The sequence below is a fragment of the Eriocheir sinensis genome, unplaced genomic scaffold (genome assembly GCF_024679095.1).
Source record: "Eriocheir sinensis breed Jianghai 21 unplaced genomic scaffold, ASM2467909v1 Scaffold191, whole genome shotgun sequence".
In the NCBI taxonomy this organism is placed as follows: domain Eukaryota; kingdom Metazoa; phylum Arthropoda; class Malacostraca; order Decapoda; family Varunidae; genus Eriocheir; species Eriocheir sinensis.
The window spans coordinates 406,600-425,140 of NW_026111306.1; the positions used below are offsets into that span (position 1 = coordinate 406,600).

The 18,541-nt window shown below is 45.9% G+C and overlaps 1 protein-coding gene across 3 annotated transcripts; it reads left to right on the top strand.

Moving 5' to 3' along the window:
* Positions 1 to 11,085: 11,085 nt before the first annotated feature.
* Positions 11,086 to 12,977, top strand: LOC126990699 (uncharacterized). Of its 3 annotated transcripts, none has more exons than XM_050849385.1 (3): positions 11,086 to 11,910; positions 12,133 to 12,354; positions 12,463 to 12,977. In XM_050849385.1, exons 1-3 carry the CDS (start codon positions 11,341 to 11,343, stop codon positions 12,844 to 12,846), a joined length of 1,176 nt encoding a protein of 391 aa, XP_050705342.1. In that variant the 5' UTR covers positions 11,086 to 11,340; the 3' UTR covers positions 12,847 to 12,977. The 3 variants fall into 3 exon arrangements, with proteins under 3 accessions (XP_050705342.1, XP_050705341.1, XP_050705343.1); XM_050849384.1 differs by having other exon boundaries at positions 11,088 to 12,021; XM_050849386.1 differs by lacking the exon at positions 12,133 to 12,354 and having other exon boundaries at positions 11,097 to 12,021.
* The last annotated feature ends 5,564 nt before the right edge of the window (positions 12,978 to 18,541 follow it).

Genomic DNA, 18,541 nt, shown 5'->3' on the forward strand with positions numbered 1-18,541 from the left:
CAGTTGTAGGAAAGATTTTGAGTCAATTATAGCCCGGAGCATTCGGGACCATCTAGAAAAGCATAATTTAATTCATGATTCACAACATGGGGTCACAAAGGGTAGGTCTTGCCTTACTAACATGTTGTCCTTCTACACTAAAGTAATCGAGGCGGTTGACAGAGATGAAAACTATGACATATTATATCTAGATTTCAGTAAAGCGTTCGACAAAGTCCCTCATCACCGGCTATTACTAAAATTACAGGCTCACGGCGTAGATGGGAAAGTTTTGAGCTGGATCAGGGCGTGGCTTAGTGGTAGGAAGCTGAGAGTGCAAATCAATGGTAGGAAATCTGAGTGGGGCAGTGTTACGAGTGGAGTCCCACAGGGGTCGGTGCTAGGTCCTCTGCTTTTTATTATTTACATCAATGACTTGGACACAGGAATTAGTAGCGATGTCAGTAAGTTCGCAGATGATACCAAGATCGGTAGAGTAATCCAATCAGACAGCGACGCTACCGTTCTCCAGGATGAGCTTGACACTAGTTCGACCTCATCTCGATTTTGCAGTTCAGTTCTGGTCCCCCTATTATAGAATGGATATCAAGATGTTAGAATCTGTACGGAGGAGGATGACAAAGATGATTCAGGGGGTGAGAAACTTGCTTTATGAAGACAGGCTGAAGCAGTTAAATCTACACTCTCTAGAAAGGCGAAGGTTGCGAGGAGACTTGATCGAAGTTTATAAATGGATGAAGGGATTTAATAAAGGGGATGTCAATAAAATTTTGAGAGTGAAAGAGCCAGGTAGGACGCGTGGCAATGGTTTTAAGTTAGACAAATTCAGATTCCACAAAGACATATACAAGAATTGGTTCACCAATAGAGTGGTGGACGAATGGAACAGGCTTGGGAGCCATGTTGTGGGTGCCAATACCATAGATACATTCAAGAAGAGGTTAGATAAAGCCATGGATGGTGAGGTAAGGTGGGTGAGTGTACCGGCGCTGCCTTGTATAGGCCAACCGGCCTCTTGCACACTCCTTACGTTCTTATGTTCTTATGTTAAAAGTAATGTTTGCTCAAGTAACATAAAACTAGTACTTTTAAGATTATTTAAATCTCCCAGGTTTATGTTGTACTTATATGCTGCCAATAAACTTCTAAAATGTACAATGTATGTATATGTAATATGTATGTATCAATACATGTATGTATAAAAATAACAAATTTACCCTAGCGATCTAACCCGAATCCTCAAGTTGTATGGGATCCCTGCGCTTGTAATAATACTGACGCAGAAATTTTATATATATATATATATATATATATATATATATATATATATATATATATATATATATATATATATATATATATATATATATATATATATATATATATATATATATATATATATGAAGCCAGGAGTAAATTCTTCTTATAAGCATACGAGATTGAATGAAACTGCTGTTTCTGCATTATTCAGCTTCTGCTGCGTTTTTTCTATTAGTCTTATCAACTCTCTTTTGACGGTGTCTAAAGCCCCGAGGAGCTGTCCAAAAGTTGGGTTGTTGGTTGCAACGTTTCGTTCCTGCCTAGGGAACATCTTCAGGCTGAATGGAGCTGGGTCGTCTGGGTTGCTCCTTTATATGCGCGTTCTGGCTTGTGATTGGTCGGTGTGGCGTGTACAAGTAGCGCGGTAAATGCGGCGCGGCATCCCTCGCTGCGCAGGTGTTCAGGTGTTTTTTTTCTGCTACTTCTCTTCTGCGTTGGTAAGATTTGCAGATCTTGGGCTTGAGTGTTCATCGTTGGCCCTAGATCTTCAATGTAGAGGGCTTCCAGGAACAACAGTCGGCGTGGGTCAGTTTCCTTGTCAAGTATTTTCGTTGAATCTTCTAGGTGGCTGCGTGCTAAGGTTTCCTTGTGCTTGACTGTGTAATGGTTCTTGATAGCACCATTTTGAAGGTGGCATGTTAAGCGCCTAGTCAGTTTTGTCCGTGTCATCCCGATGTATGTATGAGGCCCACAGTCCTCAATAGCGCAGGTGTGCTCGTAGATGACATGGTCTTCCTGAAGAGGTGCCGGTGGTGGTGTTTATGGTTTTTTATTATTAGGTTGGCTGTTTTGGAGGTCTTGTAGTAGATGATGAGTGATATGGTTTGCTCTGCGTTTGTTGGTTTCACATTCTTGTGGATGATATCTTTGATCACTCTTTCATCTGTCTTGTACTCGGTGGACATGTAGTTCCTGTAGTAGAGATTGATGTTGTTTTGGTTTGTAGAAGTGGTTGCGGGGTTGTACCATTTCTCTAGGGCGCAGTTGATGGCCTGGGTCACTTCAATGTTGGGTAGCCGTTGTTTACAAGGACTTGTGTAATTCTTTCCAATTCGTTATGCAAATTCTTCCATGTTGAGCTGTGTGAGATCGCTCGCCGTATGTATGCATTGATTGTGGATCTTCTGTAGCGTTGCGGGCACTCGCTGTTTCCGTTGAGGCAAAGTCCTGTGTTTGTTGGTTTGATGTACACTGAGGTGTTGAATCCTGAGTCTTGTGGAGATACTAGTACGTCGAGGAATGGCAGGCGTCCTTCTTGTGATTCTTCAAAGGTAAAGTTGAGGCCGGAGATGTTGCTGAGCTGCTGCTTAAGTTTCTGTAGTTCATCTATGTTTTTCACTCTGATAAATATGTCGTCGACGTATCGGGCGTAGATGGAGGGTTGTTGGTCCATTCAATCTCGTATGCTTAAAAGAGAATATATATATATATATATATATATATATATATATATATATATATATATATATATATATATATATATATATATATATATATATATATATATATATATATATATATATCTTTTCAATTTTCTCAATGCCAGCAAACGTTATACATTCCCCACACACATACAAGGCACACACACAGTGTTTAACGTTATCTCAATGCCAGCAAACTATACGCATCACATTCCCCACACACATACAAGGCACACACACAGTGTTTAACGTTATCTCAATGCCAGCAAACTATACGCATCACATTCCCCACACACATACAAGGCACACACACTGACACACAAGGCCGCAGTGTGATGTAGGGAACAACACGACGACTGTGTAGCTGAGACACAAGGCGAGCTGATCACGCTGAGCACAGCGGCGAGGCGTCACCCTGAATTTGGAGTGTGCTGGAAATAGCGAGGCGGAGCTGTGCTGAGGGAGCAGGGAATGTAGCGTGTGGGAACACAACACTTCCTCTGTAACAGTGGCAGCATTTCACGGGCACGGCCCGTACTACTGAATAGGTTTTTCGCTAACACCCATTAAAAAAATTATATCCTCACCTTGATGGATAACAAAACAAGAAAGAAACACACGGAGGCAGGCGACGTCTGGCTCACTTCCTCTCTTTTTCTCTCTTCGTCTTTGTCCTTCATTCAGTCTCCTTCTCTTTTGCTCCGTCTCGTTCATGCCCGCACCTGTTCTTCCTCTTCCAGCCCCAACACACTTTCCTTTCCTGTCCCACTGCCAGTCACCGTCTCCTGTCTATTTTGTCTAATACCTGCTCGTACATTCTTTCTCTCAGTTTCTTTCTATTCGTGTCTCTCCGTCCCTCCTTCATCTGTTAATATATTCCATTTATTCCTCGTCCTTCATCCGTCTGTATATTATCCCCGTTACTCCTTCACCCGTCTATCTATTCCCTCCCCCATCTCTCTCTCTCTCTCTCTCTCTCTCTCAGTCCAGCAGTCAGTCAATCAGTCAGTCACTTACTCAGTGAGCCAGTCAGTTAGATAGTTAACCCGGTAGCAGCAACGGTCCAAATTTGTGGCTTCACCTTGTAGCAGCGACGGGCCAAAATTGTGCCATGATATAACCCCCCCTAAATAGATGATACATAATCTGATCACAAATGCTTGGATATATATTATGAAGTGGTTTGTGTGAGGGTGATTTTTTCTTATTTTTCTCACTTGGAGGAACCATTAAGAAACATGATCCCCGCTGCTACCTACCGGGTTAACCATTCACTCATTCATTCAGTCAGTCCGTTTGCCATTCATTCATTTATTCAGTCAGTCAGTCAGTCAGTCATTTAGTCAGTCAGGCAACCAATCACTTTTTTTACGTAGCCACAGTCAGTCAGTCAGTCAGTCAGTCAGCCAAATCAGTCATTCAATTATACATTAGTTAGTCCGGCAGTCAGACAGTTACGTAGGTAGTCAGACTGCTAGTCAGTCAGTCAGTCAGTCAGTCATTTAGTCAGTCAAGCAATCAGTCAGTTATTTTCGTAGCCACACAGCCAGCGAGTCAGTAAGTCAGTCAGCCACTTACATCAGCATGGTCAGCTAGTCAAGATAAGTCAGTCAGTCAGTCAAGGCATTCAATCAGCCATTCTTAAAGTAAATCAGTCACTCTAGCAGGGAGCGCCATCAAATCCCGGAGTCTGCCTTACAAAAATCCCATTTTCTATCGTGTGCCGGGGCGGGGCTAAGGCCAGCGTGACCTTGAGGGCGGCGCAGGGATGAATGATGGGCCTTTAAACTCTGCCATGCATGCTGGACCCGAGCCAGTAGCGGCGCCCTGAATCACGCGTCGCCGGCTACTTCGGGGGTCATGTTGGTAAACCTTTCGGCGTCCAGGCACACACTGGGCAAGGCTGTCGTGGAGTGGTGGGCGCGTCCAGGGGTAGTTTACGGCCCTGGCGGTAGTCTGACGAGGCCTCTGTGATGGGATCTTGAAAATACTCCTGAAAACTTTGTAAACGTTTGTTGTGAGGTGGAAAGCGTTAAGAATACGAGACTCAGGTCGGCATTGTCAGACGCTTCCGCCTCTCACATCAACTTTTTTCAAGGCCCAAAGAGGACATTAATCGGGCTCTAATGAGTGTTCGTTTAGGCTGATGGAACAAAAGAAGGGTCAGACTACCACCAGGGTCATGAAACTACCCCGAGAAATGTCCACAACTCCTACGGAACCCTTGGCAAACGTGTGCGTGCTTGGGCGACGAAATGTTGACCCCGAATTCTTGAACGTATCAGCCCCCATGGCGACTATTTCTCAAGGCCGCAGGGAAGATGAGCTGGATGATCATGCGCGATTTTCCCGATCAAGATGCGTAAGTCATGAGCAAGTCTGAGGGCCTTATTTTTAACAGTATCCGGCTGCCATTACTACTTCCTCAGAGAGGATTAACCGGGCTTTCATGGGTGGTTTTCCAGTTCAGGGTGCAGCAGAGGTCGTGTAAACCTATCACCAGCATCACAAAACAGTCCACGGAAAGCCCAGCAACTTGTAAGTACGAGAGGCTTATCAAACAAGAGAACTGAGGGGCCAGACGCTTGAAATAGACACTTAAGCGGATAGAGTGATTAGCAAGACTGGTTTCTACTCTCCGAAATGTGTAAATACATCTATACTGCAGGGAAATGGGTAGGCATAGAGATTAGAGCACACAATGACACACACACACACACACACACACACACACACACACACACACACACCGTCAGCTGTAAACAGACACACACACAGTGCTGCAGGGGTGGGTCAGTAAGGCTGCACGGCACGTATCCTTAACCCGTCGGCGCCTCGGTTCGCCTGTTTAAAAGCCTCTCGTAGAAGTTTCAGGGTTTTCACGGACTGTCTCGTGATCCCGGTGACAGTCATACACGACCTCTGCACCCTCAACGGGACACCCCCGTGAAAACCCAGTTAATCTTCTCTGTGGGCTTGGAAAATAGTCCTAATCTGAGCCGAGACGTTTAGGAATATGGAACGAACTCACTTCAACCTCGTTTACAGTCTCTCTGTAGATTAGGTAACGCACACACCAGCGGCTTTGAAACAGGCGTAAAAGTAGCTACGTATAGTGATTGTAAGGCTGGTTTATATGTCTATAATGTTCTCTCTCTCTCTCTCTCACACACCTTCTCCACGCTGGGCTTAGTGAACGTAAGGAGGAACGGCTTGCAATTTTCCTTCCTAAGTCTGTCAATGGCGAGCGCGAGATATTCATTCACTTCCTCTGTTGTGTTCTTGCCGCTTTGGGAGTGGCTGAGGCCCAACCTGCGAAAGGGAAGGTGAAGTATTGCATGGGAGGGCGAGGCTGTCAACGGGGAGCTCCGGGCTAAGGACACACGGGCACCTGATAGAAAGGGGGAAGGTGAAGTATTGCATGGGAGGGCGAGGCTGTCAACGGGGAGTTCCGGGCTAAGGACACACGGGCACCTGATAGAAAGGGGGAAGGTGAAGTATTGCATGGGAGGGCGAGGCTGTCAACGGGGAGCTCCGGGCTAAGGACACACGGGCACCTGATAGAAAGGGGGAAGGTGAAGTATTGCATGGGAGGGCGAGGCTGTCATCGGGGAGTTCCGGGCTAAGGACACACGGGCACCTGATAGAAAGGGGGAAGGTGAAGTATTGCATGGGAGGGCGAGGCTGTCATCGGGGAGTTCCGGGCTAAGGACACACGGGCACCTGATAGAAAGGGGGAAGGTGAAGTATTGCATGGGAGGGCGAGGCTGTCAACGGGGAGCTCCGGGCTAAGGACACACGGGCACCTGATAGAAAGGGGGAAGGTGAAGTATTGCATGGGAGGGCGAGGCTGTCATCGGGGAGTTCCTTGCTAAGGACACACGGGCACCTGATAGAAAGGGGGAAGGTGAAGTATTGCATGGGAGGGCGAGGCTGTCAACGGGGAGCTCCGGGCTAAGGACACACGGGCACTTGCTTAAGCAGGAACAATAACTTGTAACATATATATTTCTGTTGCAACTTGGGGGCAGACAATAAAAGCGACGGACAATGAGGAAAGAAACACTCGTCGTTGTCCGTCTGTTTACCTGTCTGTTTTTTTTTCTTACCAAAAAACCTAAAAATCTGATGAATATATTTACCAGTTCCACATGGGTGGACATCCCAAACATTTACACAGCTCCCTCCACACACACGTGACGGCCGTGCTGCGTGCGCCAAGTGCCGGAGGCGGTGACAGTGAAAACGTGTAAGAAAGTATTAAGGGTTATGATTATTTTCCAGTTATCATTCCTCCATTTTTCGCACTTCTTGAAAAAAAACACGTTCATCAGAAATAGAAAAAAAAGAGTCTGGATAGAAACTGTAAAACTTAATCTGTTGTTTGCTCAGCACGTAAAGGAAAATTGAGCTGCTTCTCCGTCACAGATTTACGTAAAAGGTAATTAGTACGTACCACGCACACAAACACTCACACACACAATAAAACTTCCTTTCTGTGTGTGTGTGTGTGTGTGTGTGTGCTTTCCTCATCACATCTGATAATGAAGACGTTGCGGATTGTTTCGACACAGCCACTCAGCGCGGCCGGTCAGCTTAGAGAGAAAGGCGGCGACTCTCTCCTCACTCTTCATAAATAAAAGCGGATCAGCAAAGTAGCTTCTCCCGCGACGCCGCCGATGAACAACTCTGCGGGGGGTCCTACCTGCCCGCCGCACCCCGCCAAGCTCCCACCTTGCCCCCCCTGCCCCCGCCCCCCACACCCATCGCGGTGGTCAGAAGGTCAAAGGGACGGAAAGGAGTGTTATGTAAACCTTTCCCATTTTTTTTCATAAAGACAGTTGTCCTAGGATAATGTGTGCTGGAAAAAAGGTCTGTCAAAGATAAATCCGTGGAACTCAGTATTCAAGTATTATTCATTGGTGAAAGTTGTTAGTGACAGACTGGTAGGCATCTGGGCATACAGACAGACGAGCAACGGACAGATACACACAACTAGAGACAAAGACATGAAAGAACACACACACACACACACACATACACACACACACACACACTCACACACACACACACACACACACACTCACACACACACACACACACGCTCTCTCTCTCTCTCTCTACTCTCTCTACTCACTGCCCGTAACTCTTGGACGCTTCTTCACACACAGCCTTCTCCAAGGTATGCGATAAATACATTACTGCGAGAAATGTTTTCACCGTAACTCGTGTGGCTTTCCTTCATTCCTTGATTGCGGGGGAAAGTTCAGGAAAGTATAGAATTATGTAACCATCACCGTCACAGCTCGCCGCCCTTTCCTCTCCCCGCTGAAAGCTTGAGAAATGTGTGGTCGCCTCATCCCAAACGCCAAATAAAATAACGCCAACTTTTTGAAGCCTTCCTTTAGTAGGCGCCAGACGTAAAGAATTCGACGGGAAGTGTCGACTGGATTCGGCGGTCAGTAAGGAATTCTAAGGATTATTTATATTTTTTCTTACCGGCGAAGAGGTATGGATTAAGTCGGGAGGTTGCAACTCCCGGGGATCTGCTTAATAAAATCAACCTTTCATTGAGGGAAGTCGACCTCGGTAGGTAGATAAGGTTAAGCTGACAGTAAGGTTGTGGCTTAATGTCATACTTCTCGGTGTGCCGCGGATTATAGGCGAGATAAGTGGAGGAATCACCCACGGCCGCCTCCTGCCTCCTTACTCGTCGAATGATCAAGGGGCTGGAACCTCTAAGGCGATGGCAGATGTATTGTTAGACTTAGAAAAGAGTCAGAGTTCAGTGCGAACCTTGTGTAACCTCTTAGTGAGAGGGGAAAGGGGTCTGAAGGAAGGAAGGAAGATTTGATAAAACTAAAGAGTGGAATTTGATTGGAATAAACTTACATGACTCAGCACTGGAAACTTCATTGGCTAACTATGATGAAGTTTTCGTAAGTGCTGGTGAGACCCCGTTAATTACTGCTTGGTGGAATTTCACGGTCGGGAGGTGAGGTTGGCTCGCCCTACAAGTAACGCTGAAATAATGAGTTTCTTTGAAGTCGGCCGCACACCGGAGCAGTTTGTTCACGAACTGCATAATAATATGTAAACTTTTCCCCAGTAAAAATGATGAGTTACCTTTTGTGTTGTAATATTAACTTAAACGCACATGGGTGGTTTTCATCCCCCCCCCTAAGCATTCTTCTCTGTTTTCCCGGTATTTTATCTCTATAGACCTACTTGGTACTTTGGGAGACCACTAATAAATAAACACTTATAAGCATCTAACAGATAATTCTTTGCGTTGCAGGAGCCAAGATGGCGGCGAGCCCTTGCCGTGGTGCAGGGCGTGGCGTCCAAGGGGTACTGGCTGCTCCTGCTGCTTCTCTTGCTGCTGCTGCCGCCACCACAGGCCGCCGCCGCCGGGCCCCCCGCGGAGAGCCAAGGTGAGTCTCCGCCCGTCACGCCAGAGGAGGTGCCGGCCGTGGAAGTCTTGGGGCAGGAGGAGTATAGTTACAATACCAGCAGCGTCCAGGGCGACTCTCCGCTCCTGCCTGACGACGCCGACGATTTCCTTCCGCCCATCATATCAACGGAGGCGCCCTTGGAGAACCCGAGTCCGTCAGGTGAGGTGCGGCTGCCTGGCCCGCCCGCTGCTGCCTGCTGTCTCGCCGCACGGCCTCCACTAACACCTGACTCGGGCGGCGCTGGGGATGCGGGTGGTGGTTGTATTAATGGTTGTTGTTGTTGTTGTTGTTGTTGTTGTTGTTGTTTGTGGTGGTGGTGGTGGTGGAGGTGGTACTATATAGTGCTGGTAATGGTATTGTTGTTGGTACTAATATTGGTAATGATATTCCTGTTGATATCAGTGGTGTTGATGGTGGTAAGATTAATATTGTCATTGGTATTGGAATTTTATGGTTTATGGAGGTAGTGATGATAGTGATGGTGGAAGTATTTTGTGTGATAGTTGTTCTTGATGGTCATGTTGCCGCTACTGCTTGTGATGTGGGCGGGTGACAGGGCTGTTGCTAAACTATAAAGGAATAGATAGAATATTCTTAATTCTTTTGAATGGCAACTATTCGCAAATAAATCTTGATAGGTAAGAAAAAATAACCGTGCTTAACTTTTATTTCATGCACAATGCGTGGATAACATGCCTTGGGTTCTGTATACATTAGTTATTTCCCAGTGTGTCGCATAGGTACTCTTTCCCTCCATATCTGTTCCCTTTATCCCGTGTCCGTCCATTGCAATTTCTTAATTTTAGTTGCCTTTCTACCTACTACACCCCTGGATTGTTACTAATGAGACCAGAATACTTCCAATACCTACTTGCTCTATTATTATTATTATTATTATTATTATTATTACTATTATCATCATCATCGTATATAGTAGAAGTATTTCAAGTATGCCTATGCCTCTCCATATTGTACTCAGTCTTTCATCGCTAAATACAAAGTTCTCATTTACTACTCAACGGCAGGTTTTATAGTTTTTCACCTTCTTTGAATTCCACATATAGTACTTTACACCCAATTACTTTTTTTGCTTTGCACATTTGCGTCAAATTATTACTATCAGTGGACATCAGATTGTTGGATCATTATTACAGTAAATATGAGATATATGGATAATTTTTAGAGGTGTTCATCATCAAGTAAAGTGCTTCGTGGAAAGTTGATATCATAGGAATAAGGTCTGGAAACACGTAGTTGGAACTTGGAGTATGGGCGTTGTGCTGAGTTTTTCCGTGGCTATGGTCTAAGAGTCTTGAGGAGCTGTCAAAGGGAAATCAAGAATGAGCTCGGGAGGCAGCATGAGCCACGAATAGATGGCGTCACTATAAACACTTGCCTGCGCCACGGTGGGCTCGAGCCGACTACCAGGCCCCCAAAGAAAGCCTACCGGCACCATAGGCCAAGATGTAAAAAAATATATAAATAAAGGTAGTAGCAATAGTAGTAGTAGTAGTAGTAGTAGTAGCAGTAGTAGTAGTAGTAGTAGTAGTAGTAGTAGTAGTAGCAGTAGTAGTAGTAGTTTTCTTGTACTGTTTTCCAATGTATTTAAAAAGGTGTAATGTACAATATGACCGTAACTGGTGAGTAAAGGAACGCGTGCCGTAAAAGGGTTGCCCTTAACGTCTAAATTTGCATTCCTGGAAAGGCGGACGTTGCGAGTAGACTTCATTAAAGTTTATAGATGGGTGACGGCCTTTGATGAGGGTCTGCTCGTAAAGGGCATGCACTCTTAGCCATGGGTCGTTAGATCAATATAGATTTGTTAAACATGCAGGCAGGAATTGGTTTGCTAATAGAATGGTAGTCGAATGGAAGAGGCTTGGCAGTCGTGCATGTGGTGAATTTCACTGTGATAGGCACACTATTATTAATAGGTAAGGTAAATTCATTAATAGGATAATAGTTTTATTGTAAAGGTTTTCATTGATAAGATAAGAAATACAGCTGGAGCTCCTCCCCTGAAGGTGTAATAAGAGCGACGGTCACTGAAGGGTGTCTCGCTCCCCGGGAGTGTGGCTCACGATGTGGCTCGCGCCTGCGCCGGGTCTCACTGGTGAGTGTGTTACCAGGCTGCTTAGTGAAGCATGACAATTTACACAACGACAGCACAGATGGCCGTGACGTCCAGGAAGGCATCAGTCTCTACGGACCAGTCATCACTGGTCATCATCTCGAAGGCTGCCCATGCATCATCAGCCTCTTCGGTGATGGCGGCCACCAATTCGGCGGATGGGCATGGATCATCAGCCTCTTCGGTGATGGCAGCCACCAATTCGGCGGATGCCCATGGATCATCAGCCTCATCAGACGAGTCATCACGGGTCGTCACTTCCAAGAGTGCCCATGGATCATCAGCCTCATCAGACGAGTCATCACGGGTCGTCACTTCAAAGAGTGCCCATGGATCATCAGCCTCATCAGACGAGTCATCACGGGTCGTCACTTCAAAGAGTGCCCATGGATCATCAGCCTCATCAGACGAGTCATCACGGGTCGTCACTTCAAAGAGTGCCCATGGATCATCAGCCTCATCGGTGATGGCGGTCACCAATTCGGCGGATGCCCATGGATCATCAGCCTCCACGGACCAGTCATCACGGGTCATTGCTTCAAAGGCTGCCCATGAATCATCAGCCTCGACCATAGCAGCGGAAGTCACCAAGTCTGGAGCTGCCCATGAATCATCAGCCTCCACGGACCAGTCATCACGGGTCATTGCTTCAAAGGCTGCCCATGAATCATCAGCCTCGACCATAGCAGCGGAGGTCACCAAGTCTGGGGCTGCCCATGAATCATCAGCCTCCACGGACCAGTCATCACGGGTCATTGCTTCAAAGGCTGCCCATGAATTATCAGCCTCGACCATAGCAGCGGAGGTCACCAAGTCTGGGGGTGCCCATGAAACATCAGCCTCCACGGACCAGTCATCACGGGTCATTGCTTCAAAGGCTGCCCATGAATTATCAGCCTCGACCATAGCAGCGGAAGTCACCAAGTCTGGGGGTGCCCATGAAACATCAGCCTCCACGGACCAGTCATCACGGGTCATTGCTTCAAAGGCTGCCCATGAATCATCAGCCTCGACCATAGCAGCGGAGGTCACCAAGTCTGGGGCTGCCCATGAGACATCAGCCTCCACGGACCAGTCATCATGGGTTGTCACTTCAAAGGCTGCCCATGCATCAGCCTCGACCATAGCAGCGGAGGTCACCAAGTTTGGGGCTGCCCATGAAACATCAGCCTCCACGGACCAGTCATCATGGGTCGTCACTTCAAAGGCTGCCCATGCATCAGCCTCATCGGTCCTGGCCACTCCGTCAGTGGCCGCACGCGGTGCAGGGCTCACCGCCCGGACGGGCTCGCCACACCGCCTCCCGTTGCACCGGAGACTGGTGAAGACGGGCCCGTCATCACAGAAGAGAGAGAAGTGGAGGCCGCTGATGTTGTCCAGCAGCCAGGCCAGTGGGATGGAAGAGGTGAAGACTGGCTTCCTAAGCGAGGCACATTGCACCCTGACGGCCGCGTTGCCGTCTTTCTTGCACAGCTTCGCCAAGGGCACACGCAGCTCACCCTCGGCGTGGCAGCCTTGAATCCCTGCGACGCAAGACCATCCTTCCACGGGGAGCTTGACGGAGGCGACCGTACGCCTCCTCTTCAGGCAGCAGGTGGAGTCCTTGCACGAGAGCTTGATGGAGTCCACCAGTGAGGAGCCTCGCTCCAGGGTTACCCACACGTTGAATTTCTGTCGAGATGCAGAGTTTCCCATCGTTGCTTCGATGTGATATAAAAAATATCCGTATATCGAGGAAATCGGTGTTAGGTAATAAAGGAGGTGCTATGTCCATGAAGACCGACTGGCCTCCAGCAAATTCTTTCTGCTGTAATCTTGCCTAGTCGGCTAAGTAGTGCAGTTCACGCGTCGGATGGCGGGTAACAGGGCTGCAGCAACACGCTTCTTCATGTTGTTTAATAATAATTAACAAAATAAAGGAAAATTCAAATTGTCTAGTGAGAGAGAGTAACAAAGAGGAAGAAGGGAACCACAGTAACGAAGAAAAGTAAGCAGTGCAAGTGGGAATAGGGATTATCGGTAGGTGGCAAAACGACCATCTCAGGGCGCCTCCAAGCACACACACACACACACACACACACACACACACACACACACACACACAGCCACATCTATGTGGTGGAGACTAGTCGTGATGAGGACAGTAGGTGTTTGGTGGTGGTGTTGGTGGTGGTGGTGGTATACTTAGGGAAAGGTCGTAAATTGCTGAACAGGTTTCCCCAGCGGCAAGAGTGGCCTGCCAATGGGAAGATGTTGAAATTTGTGCAGAAGTGTCCTGCGGCTAAAACAAAAGCTGTGGAATGTGTTTGGACAAAGTTAACGAAGGAGATAAGCGTGCGAGATACAATATTGTGACGTGCGTGTGTGTGTGTGTGTGTGTGTGTGTGTGTGTGTGTGTGTGAGAGAGAGAGAGAGAGAGAGAGAGAGAGAGAGAGAGAGAGAGAGAGAGAGAGAGAGAGAGAGAGAGAGAGAGAGAGAGAGAGAGAGAGAGAGAGAGAGAGAGAGAGAGAGAGAGAGAGAGAGAGAGAGAGAGAGACTGCTGGAAGGGATTAAAAAGAGAACAACGCAATATACTCTTCCGCAAAAACCTGATCCATCCGATAGAGCCTTCACCTGCCGCCCGGCGTCCTAATTGTTACACTCGCCGAGGACCGCCGCGCTGATTGCTGATCTTATAAGTGCGTCGCAGCCACCAAAGGAATTGAACGTTTTGACCGTAGAAAATTCAAAACTACCGCTCCTCAGCTGACTTTATCGGCAATTGGCTTTTTTTCTCCGCCAATGGCTGGCTCTCCCTTCCCTTACGCGTCCTGTCAAGAGGGCACTTTTCTCGCCTAGTTGTTCACTGTTACTCTGATGCGTTACGTAACATGGCTCTAAGGAAAGTGTCTGCTGCACTGCACAGGTGTACGTTCAATAAATGGGCACCTGGGGAAACGTGGAGATTATAAATTGTGGTGCCTCGCACATGACACCGGACCTGTACCGGGCAGCACCCGCCACGTGCTCTTTGGCCAGCGAGAGAGACGAGCACCGACGCCACGCGCAGCTGTAGCATGTGACTCCACCTGTACCTGTTATTTCTCTGCCGAACAGTTGTAATTACGGCCGTCAGCAGATCGCTGGCCGAGGCCTCCTGTCACGTGTCACTTCTTAAACGCAACATCAGCACGCGCCGGAGGGGGAAATGCAAGATTCAAGAGGTGGTAATTGTTATGTTTATAACCAAACAGCTGACACCACTCTCTCTCTCTCCTTGATTGTTATGCAGTTTTCGTTTGAATTTTTCTATAAAACAATAACCCACTCACACATAGCTATCACAGACTAATTTGAAAACTTATTTAAGAGAGCATTTATAACCTTTATTAGTTTTAATATAAAGTATAAATTATTATATTAGCTCAGTATGGAAACGATTACAACGTGGCGGCGCCCGGCCTGGTGGGCCTGGCAGCTCGTGTGGCTCTGCTCCTCTCGTCCCTTGCCCCACGCCCGCGATGCGTAGGCTTGTCTCTACACGGCCTCGGGCGCTCAGAGACAGGTGTCCAAACAGATCCTAGACTCGCCAATATGGTTCAAGTTTATGGTGTTGATAAAATATATATTAAGATGTCATTCTTGACATTTTCTACTGGAGAACTTTGTTTGGATTGAGATTTCGCTGCCTGTTAGCGCAGATTTATAAGATGGAATTCTGGTAATGATGTGGAAAAAGGCGTTCATCACCGCTGCATTCTGGTAGCCTGGCAGATTATGACTATTTTGTCAACAGCACATATAAAATAACTAACTGACTAGGTAAATATAATATTATGATCATGCAAGAAGATAAATTATAAAAATTGCAAAATTGTCAAGTGGGTGTATATATGTCTATAAATATTCATATAATATAAATTATATATATATATATATATATATATATATATATATATATATATATATATATATATATATATATATATATATATATATATATATATATATATATATATATATATATATATATATATATATATATATATATATATATATATATATATATATATATATATATATATATATATATATATATATATATATATATATATATATATATATATATATATATATATATATATATATGTATATGAAGGAGGGAGGGGAAGGTGAGAATCCTGAAAACAGAGGGTGATGTGGAGATAAACAAGGACCAAGTACTGATGGTGATAATGATAGTAACGACTACGATGATAGTGTGGGCAAGGATGATGATGGTGATGACAGTGACAACGGTGGTGGCATCATGGAGCGATGGCAATGATAAGGTGACTAAGATAGGCCAGGGGAGGAGTGTGGTGGGAGGTTATCGAGCTGGAGACTGTGCTCGGTATCATAAGACACTTTCGCTTCTCACATCAGCTATTTCTAAAGGTCAAAGATGGGTCCTTCGGGTTCTAATAAGTGTTTCTTCAGGTTCATGGTGCAGAAGAAGGGTCAAACTAACACCAGGGTCATAAAACTACTACTGGAAATGCCCACACCTGCTACGAAACCCTTATAAAATATGCGTACTTGGGTGACGAGGTGTCTTATAATACGACCCATGTTATAGTTCCTCGGAGATGGTGGGAATGGTGTGCGGAGCTCATTGAAATACTGAATAATTATTTCATCTGACGCAAGAATAACTAGCAATGAGGCACGAAATCTTCCCACTCAGGTGTTGCTCCGGCGATTTTTTTTACAGATATGGAGACAGTTCAAGGGCGTGAAAAAAAAGAAAACAATAATGAAAAAAGAAGCCCGCCACTTACTGCTCCCGAGTAGAGTACATAGGAGTGGCCAAAAAGTTGTACAAGTCACTCCACGACATTCAACTCTCCCTTTCCGCTGCTCCCAATTTTCTTCCTTATTTTTTTTCCGTCCTCCGCTCCCAGACTCGAGGATCGTATGTAGTTTTCCCACTCATCTTAATTAATATATGTAGATTTATTAATGTGTAGTACCCGTATCCGCTTACAGAATATAATAGGTAGCAGGTGGCAGTGAGGTGATCTGTCAACTAGAAACCGTGTGACTGGCACCTCTGATAAGCTCAAGAATAATAATATGAAAATAAAACGAATTCGCCCAGCAGTCCACCCGCCTCTCCCAAACCCCATGTCGCACTCAGGCTCCGAGCATTATCGGACACGTGATTCTTTACAATGCCCTTCCCTAGACATTTACCATAACATTTACCTTACAATTACCTCACAGTACCCTTACATTTCCTACGGTCAGACGAGGCAAACACAAGTCCGTGCTGACATAATACTACATAGCATACATTGTTTTGCGACGCGAAATTGTCTCTCTCGCCTCCAATAAGCTCGCCTAGGCCTTATGGACAGCTGTTGCCATCCAAGTTAGCCCAGACGTGCCCTTTGACCTCTGGTTGTGCGTGGGACGGCTGCACCAAACCCGGGTGTTGATGCGGCGAGGACAAAGTTGTTCAAGTAATACCGCTGCTCACCCGTGGGTATCGAGACGGTTCATCGGGATATCCGTGTGTGTGTGTGTGTGTGTGTGTGTGTGTGTGTGTGTGTGTGTGTGTGTGTGTGTGCTGATGTACAGATAGATGCATAGAAAATAACATAATGTATAACATAAGAGAAATATATCATGATGATAAGGGGGTGGGGGTACTATAGAGTTTGTTGAAAGGAGCTGCCGTATCATCGCTAACCTTTCCTGTAGTCCTCGCGCCGCTAGAGTGGACGTAGTAATGCCAGCAGCGTGGCGGCCTTTGGCGTTTGTTTGGGATCCAAGTACTCAAAGAACAAGCGCAAGACTGTGGCAGAATCTGGTTTGGACTCCTTCCCAGTAAATAGGTGAGTGAATGTTTTACAAGGATGAAATTTAACTAAGCACAGGTGTTTTGTCTGCCTAACTGTCCCTGTCATTTATACCTATTGTGTGGCTCACTCGTATCGTTGTCACTCTTTTGATTTGTATGCATTTCCTATATTTTCTCATTTCGTCGTCTCATATAATTCATAACATTATTTTTTATATGATTAGGTAATCGCTGAAGTTATCGATGATAGTGATTATTTATTAACTGGCAAGTACTCGTACCTCAGGAATTTGTACCTTCTCCCCAGCGTGGCTTCTCATACAATCGTCATAATACAAGGGAAAGGGATGAAAAACGAGCTACACTCGTCATCTTCAGGATAGTTCGGTAATTAGTCACGTGGTGGCTGCCGTGATGGAAGGGAAAGGGAAACACGGCGGGTAACTTTTCAGAGATTTCAACTCCACAAAGAAATTATCGAAAAACCAAAGTTTGCAGTAATGCTAGAATCGATGATGGGAAAAAAAGTTAAAGAATTCCTTTGTCATTTTTCATCTTTTCGTTTGCAAAGAGTTGTAATTACCCGGGAGAAATTGTGAATTACGTAGACCTGTGGATACTAAATGGACTTGTTGGAATGGGTTGGGTAACTTATTCCTGGTAAGATAAAGGTGAGGTCCCGCACGAGCATATACAAAAGGGTGAATCGCGCCACCCGCGTGTGGAGTAGGATACCTATTCCTTTATCGCCAGTATTCTCCTCAGTCATGGTTAACCTTGTAGTCACTGTAGGCCTCGGGGCTGGCCAGGTATGAATGAGATCGTTACTTGGTCACCAGCCGGGTAGACATTTGCGCCCCTTTACGTTACGCATGGAGTATGCATCTCACGTGTGGAGGGGCTCCACTCACACAGCTCTCTTGGACAGAGTGGAGTCTAACGGCCATAGTGTTAGTCTTCCCCATTCCCTTTCCGTCCCCATCCCCATACGCGGGACTGGGGTATGGACAAGTCACCTTCCCATCCCCGGGACAGATATGAGGCACCAATCCGCACGTCATAATAATGTTGGCAGCACTTTCAAATCAATAATTACAGAAAACGAGATAAATAATGCATTTTTTACACAACATTGTATTCATATACATTATATCTCATAAAACAAAACAATAGCGTTGTTGATCTACAAGTAAATAACAAGTAACGCGGGTAAGTTAATTTATGAGACAGGTTGGTATCCATGACTCGTCACACACCTGGACAGCCACACCGGGGTTGCCAGGTCGTGTCATTATAACATTTTGTCTTAAATCAAGGTGGTGGCCAAGAAATACCCTTTTTTATGGTATATGTTAAGTATTCCCATAATAATGCCATATTTAGTTATCAA